At 31.7% G+C, this 12,095-nt stretch overlaps 1 protein-coding gene across 1 annotated transcript in view; it reads left to right on the forward strand.

Moving 5' to 3' along the window:
* The window catches only part of LOC111060049 (O-acyltransferase like protein), an 89,008-nt gene that overhangs the window by 64,508 nt on the left and 12,405 nt on the right, over positions 1-12,095 (forward strand). The window contains exons 5-8 of the mRNA XM_039442123.1: positions 75-154; positions 2,581-2,774; positions 6,023-6,183; positions 11,955-12,084. Of these exons, the coding sequence (XP_039298057.1) occupies positions 75-154; positions 2,581-2,774; positions 6,023-6,183; positions 11,955-12,084 (565 nt within the window). The remainder of the gene's footprint in view (positions 1-74; positions 155-2,580; positions 2,775-6,022; positions 6,184-11,954; positions 12,085-12,095) is intronic.

Raw genomic sequence — 12,095 nt, forward strand, 5'->3', positions numbered from 1 at the left:
TATTCTAGAAATAGTATATTTTCAACTCATCTGTTTTTCTTTACATTTTGTTTATTGTTTTAATTTTATTCCAGAGCATTTTTCATAATAATCATTGGAATCACAAGTTTAGCCACATTCTATGATAAGTCACTGCAAGGCCAAACCCCCACAAGTAAGTCATCGTCATTATTAATATTAACAATAAGGAAGTTTTTCAAATGATATGGTTTTGAGATAGTAGAAGTAAAAAAGGCGTTGTTTTGGAGGGTCTCTAGAATCACAACCATTGATGTAAAGTGGATTTCTTGAACGCTGACTATAATAATAATTTCTCTGGATGTTGGACGACACATCCACAGGAGTTTATTCATAAATTCAGGAACATTACATATTATTTTCTCAAACATTTTCAATAATATGAAAATATTGAACGTTTTCTAAATGATACCTCACTATATAATATAATATATGTGTCGAGGTTATCAAATTAATACAAATTTATGCTACAACAGATTAATACAAAAAATTCCAAAAATCTAAAACTATATCTATTACCCTAACCATCACCTAGTACAATGATACTAAACCGAGGTACTATTATTTTCTTACCTATAAATTACCTTATTTAAAAAGAATACTACTTAAATCTAAATCCTACTCAGTATTAGTTTCTCACTACTATGTATTCCAATCCTGAATAACCAATGTCTAATTTTTCTTTTGAAGCTATTGAAATTTTTCTTTTGAATCTATTGAGACTATGGATTCTAAGTTATCCATATATAAGAAAGCTATTAATAAAAATTTCTTGAATTTATTCATATTCATCTTCTCAATGAGTAATTCAAATTCTACATTGCATGATTGCTAGATCGCAATCGTTTTAATAGAGCAATTAAAGCTGAATGATGTGGTCGAATTTGTTTAAAACGTTGTCTCTCCAGAACTTAGATAGATAAAAAAGACCGAATTTGGGAGAGAAATAGTACAAGGTATCTTTAGTTTTTATCCCACGATCTGTGCTTTCTTGTGAAAAAAATGCTCGATATTGTGTCCCAAACATAAGCAATTGAGATCTCTACACTCTTACTACAGTACATTGCCAATTCTCTAAACTTGATTAATCATGAAGACTGCTAGCGTAAGTTTGTTTATGAACCGCGTTTCACTTGAAAATAAATTGATGACTTGTTGAATGATTCGATTGATCGAATTACATACAGTTCGTTATTTGTACCAAAGTCTAGCCAGAGAGTGCCGTATAGAATGTACGTTCAGAGAATACATCATTCTATACCCTCTCTGGGGCTATAGCGAGGTCCACGTGTAATGGCAGTGTTTGTTTAGCAATGTTATTGCTATCCTTGTATATATCATTCAACAAAGCGGATAGCACTATCTCTTTCTCGCTTTGCTCTGTTGCCAGATCGTCTTTCAACAATGTAGAATTAATATCTATAATATTATGTTTGTGAACTGAATTTTGAATGGAAATAAATTTGATTTAATTCGAATTTGAATAATTATTTAACAAAATATTTTAATCTCAATATTTATGAAAATGCATTATGAAACTATTGAAAAATATAATTTCTTACTTAATGAAATATAATTGATTATTTCAAACGAGAATGAACTGTTAATATTACATCAATAAGCCTGTATCAGCTACCGTCTATAGAAGGCATTGACAAGACAGAGGATCGGCAACGTTGTTCTGCTATCTTTCTACACTGTCATTACAACGTGGACCTCACTATAGTAGCCCTATATAAAAATTTGTTCAATTTGTATTTTCTAGAGAGATCATGTTAATTTGGTCATAAATAGATAATCATATTCAATAGAATATTCTGAATAAATATTTATATAAAAACACTTCACTTATATGGGCTACTTTTGTACAAATTAATAAAAACAATATAAAAACTTGTTGTACCCTTTATTATTAAAAACTTTGAAATATTTTTACGACTAGTTTCGACCATAGGTCAATTAAAATATTTTAAAGTTTTTAATAATAAAGGGTACAACCAGTTTTTATTAAATATTTGTATATACAATAAAAACATTATGAAAATAATAAATGTGAATGCGCGAATGAGTGCGGTGACAAGCTCGTTTTAGTTTTTTCCTCTTAGCTGTAAGTCGAAGCGAAATATTTGAATTAGATTTGAACTAAGTAAAGCGATGCTTCCAGATATGGGTTCATATAAGTTTCCTATTCGGAAACTTCACAATTGGAATATAATCTATCAATCAACATGAATCCTATCATCCTTTCAAATTGTATAAACTTATCTAATTGAAAGAATAAGACGTTGAAGTTGTCAATACCACTATATTTGTTCAAAAGTTGATTTACTTTACAGAACAAGGTTTTATCGTAACACCTACCACATCTTCAACTCAATATGTAATGTAAATCAATTTTTGAACAAATATAGTGGTATTTGACAACATCAACTTCTTATTCTTCCAATTATGGAGAAATATCACAACATCTCATACCATACAATCAAATTATTAAACTTATGTAGTTATTTTGAAAAAGTATTTAGCAACTCTCATAAGAATGTTGATTTTTCTGAATTACAGGTAAAAGTATGGAGATTCTTCAATCATTCTCTATTTTGTCTAATTCGAGGAAACTATTCAGTATGAAACGCTTCCACGATGACATAGCCAGCATCCATGGAATAAGGACTCTGAACGCCATTATGCTGCTTGTATCGCACAAATCAATGGCCCTATTTTTCAATCCGTATATCAATCGAACTGGAATGACTGAGGTAATCAACTGTCTCTTCAACTACTTATTGATTTTGTTCTCTTCATTTGCACTCTCAAGCCCAAAAGCTTGCACAAAAGCCTGTCGAATTAAATCATGATTATGACGAGAAAATCATGATCAAATGCCACGAGAAAATCATGTATGATTAAATGCCACGAGTACCAATCAGAGAAGGCGTTTTTGAAAAGAAGGCTAATCTGATTAGTTCTTGAGCATGTAATCACGGTTAAAATTCAACAGGCATCTGTACAACTGGGCCTCAGGTTATTAATTCAATAGATCTAAAACCCATTGTAAATCAACATGATTCATGGAATAAATTCCACGTGAATTTGAAGAGATTTTATAAATTCAGCATTATACAGAGTGTTCTGAAAAAAGTGCCCATAAGTCAAGGGGTGATTCCTCACATCAAAAGAAGAAAAAAAGTTCTAATTAACGTAAGTCCGAAAATGCTTGGTTACCAATTTATACAGGGTGGAAGATTTCGTCTGAATTTTGATGCCCCTGCTGAAATGAAGCCTTACGGGTATTTGTTGGCTGATAATTAAGATGTAAAATTTAGCGTACTTTATGTAAAATGAACTGAGAAATTGAATAAAACCGTTTCCAGAGCTTTAGCTATAGTAATTTTTAAGATATGTGATGAAATACGCGAAACTTGGTCCCGAAAACAAGTTCCTTTAAGGTTTGTAGCAGATTAACTATGTCAAATGTACAATAAACACAAAATATTTTCCCACAGAACTTGTAGGAAATTTAATTTTGCAGAGGAAGATGTAGAATAAGTCTATAACAGACACACGCAGCCTTAAAAAATTATCCTTAATTACATACAAAACGCATGAAAAATAGAGAGCTTAACAGATTTTGTCTATTTATCATGCATTTTGTATGTAGGCCTAATTAAAGATTATTTTGTTAAGGTTACATTTGTCTATTATAGACTTATTATACATCTTTGTAGAAAAATATTCTATGTTTTTTGTACATTTAACATGGTAAATTTGTTTCAAACATCAAAGGAACTTGTTTTTCGGGACCAAGTTTCGCGTATTTCGTCACATATCTTAAAAATTACTGTAGCTACAGGTCTGGAAACGGTTTTATTCAATTTTTCAGTTCATTTTACATAAAGTACGCTGAATTGTACATCTTACTTAATAGACAACAAATACCCGCAGGGCTTCGTTTCGGCAGGGTAACTGAAATTCAAACGAAATCGTTCACTCTGTATAACTTGGGAACCAAGCATTTTCGGACCTATGTTAATTGGAACTTTTTCCTTCTTTTGATGAGAGGAATCACGCCCTGACTTATAGGCACTTTTTTTCAGAACACTCCGTATTAGGCCTACAATAATGTAAATTCCAAACTTTTAAAAATCAATTCGATTTGTAATCGAGTTTCAATGAATTGAGTATATTTTCAGCACAAGGTAATATTTAAAGAGATTTATGAATTTGGAATTACATTAGGTTACAATAATGTACGTTTCAAACTTTTGAATGATCAATTCGACGTGTAATTGCTTTCCAATGAATTTTGTATATTATTTTTCATAGTGCAAGGTAACTTAAAGGTAGTCTGAAAGGTCGAGTATCAAGGTAAGCAGAAGCTCAATGACTGGAGACACATTCAGATTGAAGCATTCTAATTCAACTTTTTTGTAATTGTGAAGGTGTAGTTGTTTTAGATGTCCATAAATAGATGTCGTATAAACAAACGACTTAATATTGACAAAACCACTTTTTTAAATAACAATTCTGGAATCTAGCTTTGGTAGTTACATCATTATCATTCTCCAGTAAACTGGAATGAAGATATCAAGATACGCTGAATATGCTAAAGATGAGGCTCAATGACTAGAAACGCGATCAGATTGAAGCATTCTAGTTCAAATTTCTTTGCAATTGTGAATGTGAAGCTGTTGTAGATATCCATATTAAAAGTATAAACGGCTTAATATTGACAGAACCACTTGTTAAAAAACAATTTTAGATTCTAGCTTCGGTAGTTACAACATTATCATTCTACAGTAAACTGGGAGCTTAAACATTGAGCAGTGGAATTCAGTATTTGTGAAGCTCTACTATTGGCCAGTAGCTTTTGACCAATGAAGGTTGAGCTAGACTGTCATTGGTTGAGACTAGACACCCCCAAGTTTTCCTATTAACGGTTCTCATTGCCATATTTGGAATACTTGGGATAGACTAGACTCAATACTTGGGTGTGAACAGCTATTGCTACTCAATGTTCAAGGCTGTGCAAAGGCTGAAAAAAATTCTACTGGTGACATTTTTCAAAGTTTTTCTCGATTTGTATACTATCAACCTATCAAAAAGAAAAAGTTTCACAGGAAAAACATTTTCTCCGATCATTTTTTTGAGTTATGAGCGAATAAATTTAAAATTTTTGGGACAGGTCATTTCGAATTCGGAAAGAAATAGATCCATGAAATTTTGAGGATAAATTCTCCATTGTATTGTTGATCGAATAAGACAAAAATTTTCTGAGAATATCAATTTTTGAGGAAGTTATTGGATTTACCAAAAATAACTCAACTGGAAGTTTTTTTAGCTTTTCCACAGCATTAAGTTTTCAGTTCTCTAGATATTGTTAATGGTGTAACAACCATAACTAGAATCTTAAATTGTATTAATGAATCAGTGGCTTTGATAATATAAAATAGATTATATTCAACATTTCAACATTCAACTTTAGAGAACCTTCTTGTCTGAACATTGACTTGAGATTCTAGACAGTTTAGGAGAGAAAATAATAGAATAAATGTGACCATAGATGGCTACATATAACACATGTCAGTGCTCATCTAGTAACAATGTCAATAAAATAACAGTTGACGATAGACAGCATAATTATCACATAGAAATAAGAACTTCAGTGTTCTTCTAATGATATAATTCCAACAACAATATTGGATGCTTCTTATCTCTCAGCAATCAAATTCAAGGTTAATTTTATTTCAATTCGACTATAATGTAGTCGAATTCTAAAATCATTATTGAAGATAAAAATATATTGAAACTTCAGAGGAAGAAGACATAGTATAGGTCGTGAACATCTGAAGAGAGAGAACGATAATGGAGAGTTTACCAAAGAGTGAAGAGGATAACATGATAGGTGAGTTTATTGTAATGTGTTTTATCCAAATTGGGATATAGTTGTATACAATTTTTCCCGCGATTAGAATAGAAAATTAATAAGTGTTTTTGTGCTTTCCAGTACCTTGGGAAGCCATGGACAGTTATTGCAAGAGCGGCAAGTTTGTACACAGACCCATTTATAATGCTCAGTGGCTTATTGACAACATATGCTTTCATGAGACAATTGCGACAGAGCCAAAGTTTGAATATCTCAAAAGAAATTATTTCACGACTGATGAGGTGAGCTTTTTTATCGATATATCAAATTCATTCCATTCGATTTGGAAATGGCCAAACATGGTAAAAACTTAAACAAAGTTTAAATATCTCAAAATTGTTTCACGTCTGATGAGATGAGATAGATTATAAATTTATGAAATAATTCTTTCTGAGAATATAATTCAATTTATATCTGAGAGAAAAATGACAAAAGTTAGTAGAAGATTGGATTTAGAGAGGAATAAACAGGGAGTTGGCTGACATACAGGTCATGGCTTTCAACAATGCTGGATGAAACTTTAATTATTGTCTATTTTTTGGAAGCTTCAAAAATAGTTTATTTTCAACTAATTTGAGCTGTCATTGAGAGCTCATCAGACAATCTGCAGTTGTTATCATCTTATACCACGTATACATTAGCTTAAGTTTATAGATTGTGTTTCAATAATTATGAAAGCTGAAATATATCATTTACTGCATCCTTTGTTTATAATTCATAACTCATATCAATCAGTCACCCAAATAATTCATGTGACTTGATGATGATGTTGTTATATCCTTGAAATCCTCTCAGAAAGAAAGCACGAATCGTCGTATTGAGATTTATTGAGTACTGTTTGGTTCCAAGTACCACATATGAACACATGGCTCATCAATCACAGAAGAATCAATCACACTCTAACGATGTCGTTATCTTGGAGACCCTTATTTATCATGTGGTCTGGTCTAAATCATTCAAAACGGAATAAATAAGTTTATTTTACTCTCAATAACACTTTTTCGCGGAAATGATCTGCTTTTCATCTCTTGCTTAGTATGATCAGTATTTGAGTATTATGGATTACCAAATTTGGTGTGAATAACACATAGAAAGGTTTCACTCTTCCAAGCACAAATTCACATTTAAGATTCAAGTTACTTTTGCGATATAGAACTCTGAAAAACTATTAAATATAACATTATTCTGTCAAATAACAAAACAGTGAAAATTATCTCGTAAGATGAAACTCCATCACAACAAAAAAGATTCATCTTCGTGAATAAATAAATTTTTCGGATAAGTTCGGAACCCACGTAGTTCCACTCATATCTCATTACCATTCACCTCATTCATCACCATTCACCCACGCACAAGTCTAGAGTTCATGAGGCATCACCCTTAGCGAAAAAACTGAACACTGTACGAGTTGTCAATTTGAGGAAGTTGATTGTAATTATTCCAGTTGAAACAGTTATCCAATGTATTAGCAATATGATTGACAATAATTGATTGAGTTCTTTCATGATTAACCTTTTATATATTGATAGTATAACTCACAGATGTTACTATAACAACTTCTGCCATTCGATTTCTCAACTACTTCTTTCTTCCAATCTCTATTTTGCAACCCAGGTCTCCGAATCTCTCCCAATATCTCCACGATTCTGCATTCCCAAACAAATTGAAGAAAGTTATTGGGCATCAAACGTAGAAGTCTGTGTTTTTCTACTCAGATTTTTTGCATATTTCAACTTTTTTCTCAAAAACTACTCACACTACAGCTTCCAGACTAGTTTTATTCAATTTTTCAGATATTTTTCCATATGAATCCAGCATAAGTTTTTCAAAAACTAGTCCCCAAACAATTCAGCATCGGTGTATTTCACCAGAGGAACTGAATTCCGGGCGAGATCTTTCATCCTATATAGCTCGCTAATGAAGCCTTTATGGATATATGTTTATGAGAACTTTTTTTTTGTTTTTTTACCTCTACTATCACGTATCAAATTATTTTACCATAATTAAGAATCACCCTGTATAGAATGTGAAATGAATGAATAGAATGATCTCATCAGAGTCTACCAGTGGTCCTGATAGGCCTACCCTAAAAATGTTCTTGTAAACAGTTCGTTGAGAGTTTTTTAAAACCAGTGATCTGGAAATTACAAGCGACTTCAAAACGACGATCGTTTAACTAAAGGGTTCTGGTATAGAATCTATGCTTATTCTCTCTTCCCATATGGCTTCATAGATGGATATTCCCTGGCTATTATGACTGTTCTCTGGTTCTGGCAATGACCTTACATCTGGCATTTGACCTTGACCTAGCAACCTTCCCCCTTTACAATCAGAGTCTGCTTGGCCCACAGCATTTTCTTAACTGTTCATCGGTCAGCTGTTAGCACCATTTTGTTTATTCTTTATCTTCTTAGCATCATCTTCTTTAGATCTTGCTCATGAATTCTTCTAACTCCGCTATTTGAAAAACATATTTGGATCTAGTGATATTTATGTCTTCAACAATGAAAATGGTTGATTTACCATTTACCTTTCACAATAATATGCTAGGAACTGTGGACATTGTCTTTCACTCTCTAAACCAATCACCCAAGTTCCAAAAACATCTGTTCACTGTTGATCTTCTTTATTAATGTGTATAACAATATGTACTCGTTTATATTATTCTTAGTAATAACTAACTATTCAATTAAATTTACAAAGTATCTACTATAGACAACCGCACGAAAATTGTCCGATCGAAATTGTAACATATGAGTCACTCCTCATACCCCCCCCCCAACCATTCACAGACGTTGCCAATTCGCCACGTGTATTATGAAAGTATTCATTAATTCTCAAAATAATGAGAATGATAGATAATGATAAATATATCAGATGTGAACAACGTTAACTCTTATTTGGTAACGTTGAATTTACTCTCATCGGACTATTTTTGTGCGGTTTATTGAGAAAATATAGCTTACAACTTGAAAACTTTGAGATGACCTAAGCTATCTTTTCTCCACAGTACTAGATATAGTGAGGTCCACGTTATAATGGCAGTGTTTGATTAGCAATGGTATCGCTATGCTTGTCTATCATTCAACAAAGCGGAAAGCGCTATCTCTTTCTCGCTTTGCTCTGTTGCCAGATTGTCTTTCAGCAATGTAGAATTATTAATTAATAATTATTATATATTGAGGCGGTGGGATCCTCCCGCAAGGGACTACCCACCAACAAAAGCCATACGAATCTACTTTTCTTATTAATAATTAATAAACAAAATATTTTATCTCAATTATGAAAAAGCATTATGAAACTATTGAAAAATATTATTTCTTTCTTAATGAAATATATTTGATTATTTTAAACGAGAATGAACAGTTAATATTACATCAACAAACCTGTATCAGCTACCGTCTAAGGAAGGCATTGACAAGACAGAGGATCGGCATCGTTCTACTATCTTTCTCCACTGCCATTATAACGTGTATCTGACTATAATATTATTGAACTAGATTGATATGTAGGCTAATGCTTATTCGATTCATATAAAATTTGTTAAGTATTATTTGTATCTGTTTTATAGTTCAAATGTTTGACAATTATTACAGTATTATGTGTTTCCGTTGTTCCAGTGTCTGACTCACACTCATCACGTTGGAATCGACACACAGCTATTCCTTATATCTCCAATTCTAATAAAGATGGTCTGGAAATGGCCAAAACAAGGATTAGTAACTTTGTTTGTCCTTGGAACAGTCTCAACAATACTCAGGTTCTATGCAACCTATTTCAGAAATTTAAGTCTTTTCGTGCATTTTGGCAACCCGTAAGTATATAATTGATCAATGATCACAATAATAATAAAGTTGAAATATCTTCATGCAATGTATTTTCAATGAAAAATATATAATAAGTTTGTTATCATCGATTATACTGATTCCCTCACGAGAATATAGAAAAGTTTGAGTTTGTTTTTTCTACGCAAAATTATAGACAACACCACAGGGAGTTTAAAGAACGGATATTACTCGGAGTATTCATTTTCTGTATAGGGCTACTTTTATAGAAATAGAAAGAAAAGTAAAAATCTTAGTACCCTTTTTTGAAATATTTAATCACAACATGTTTCGGACATTGATGTCATTTTCAAGTGATATGAAATAAATAAATAAATACTGCTAGAAGATTCTTATTTTGATCATATGTTAGTGTATTCATATGATTTTATGAACTAATACTATAGATTGAAAAAAATAAACAGAGATAAAATAATAAACTTAATCCAATTGGACACCAATAACCCCATTTTTGATAGAATCATGCGAATTTAAATCCACAATTTATAGTATTAGTTCATAAAATCATATGGATACACTAACATATGATCAAAATAAGAATCTTCTAGCAGTATTTATTTATTTATTTCATATCACTTGAAAATGACATCAATGTCCGAAACATGTTGTGATTAAATATTTCAAAAAAGGGTACTAAGATTTTTATTTTTCTTTCTACTCGGAGTAGAAATACTATAACTTTATAGTATTCTATTATAGAATACTATAACTCCTATTACTTAGAGGATAATAATTGGATATTAACTGGAGTATGTAACTCCTTGTAATCAGACAGCTCGTTGGCTTTGGTGGAGTGGACTCAGCCACTTCAGCCACTTCTACATCAATTCCATATAATAGCTCTGAGTGGTGTAAACGATAATAATCATTAAATGAGAGGAATAGGCTATTCATTTCAAGAGCCACTGGATTGAATTCGATACTCAGGTTTAGTTTGAGTGAGGGATTGAGGGGGGCTGATGACTGAGAGTTTCTTTTCACCATTTTATCGTTATGCTTTTCAAAACCATTCTTTTAGATATTCCAAGTAGTTATGTAAAGATTGAATATCCATCGTTGGAAATTGTAATAAATTGTAAATAAATCTCAAATGATTTAAACAAAAAAAAAAGTATTTTATAATACATTTACAATCGTTTCAAATTAAAAAGTAGTTTCAAAGACTCGAATACAATAACTTTCTATAATATTTCAATCATCTCTCCCTATGGAAAAGCATATTTTTCTTTTCAATCTGGATAGACAGAGATTTTTGCAACCTGAGAGCTGCATATTGTTTGAAAATGTCAAATAAGGAAGTGATTGAATCTAGTCTGAAAGTCATTATTGACTTTCTGAGTAGATTCAAAAATATATTGAGTTATAGAGCTTACCTGGTCTATAGTGAGGTCTACGTTATAATAGCAGTGTTTGATTAGCAATGGTATTGCTATCCTTGTCCATCATTCAACAAAGCGGATAGCGTTATCTTTTTCTCGCTTTGCTCTCTTGCCCGATCGTCTTTTAACCATGTAGAATTAATAATTAATCAACAAAATATTTCATCTTAATTATGAAAATTCATTATGAAATCATTGAAAAATATAATTGATAAATTTAATATGAGAATGAACAGTTAATATTACATAGATAAACCTGTATCAGCTACGTTTTTCTCCTATATTTCTCCATTGCCATTAGAAAGTGGACCTCACTATATTAACTATAGTGGGAAATTAAGCCCTTTTGTTATTCATGTAGAATTCTTCAGTTTTCCCTTTACTGATTTTGTAGAATCACCAAATCAAATTATTTTGATCTTGTAATTAAGAATTGAATCAATAGTTATCAAACTTCACTGAGCCTAGTGCGTTTTATTCAGTATTAAATTGTTGATATCCTATCTTACGATTCATTGAGAATAGTCTAAATTCATTCACACCCTTATACTCAATTCAATCTTCTCATTGTAGCCTACTTATAACTTAATCAAACTAATTTGAAGAGTAAGTCTTTTGTTCAGTCTAATGAACTGAAAGCTTCCTTCAATGCTTTCAGAAACGCTCTCTCTGTTATTGAATGAGGGTAAGGAACGAATGAGATTGAAAGTCTCTCTTTGAATGAAATATTTCGCGACTAATTCTGGAGAAATAATCATTCTTGAGTAAATCTCTATTCATCTTTTTCAGAGTCTCGAGAATGTTTGACACGGCTGATTACTCTTATATCCTACCAACTCATCGCCTGACAGTCTATGTTATGGGTATAGCACTGGGATACGGACTCCATCATTGGGGAAGAGACTTCAAGCTAAAAACCGTAATTAGAAA

Source organism: Nilaparvata lugens, chromosome X, assembly GCF_014356525.2.
Source record: "Nilaparvata lugens isolate BPH chromosome X, ASM1435652v1, whole genome shotgun sequence".
Taxonomy (NCBI): Eukaryota; Metazoa; Arthropoda; class Insecta; order Hemiptera; family Delphacidae; genus Nilaparvata; species Nilaparvata lugens.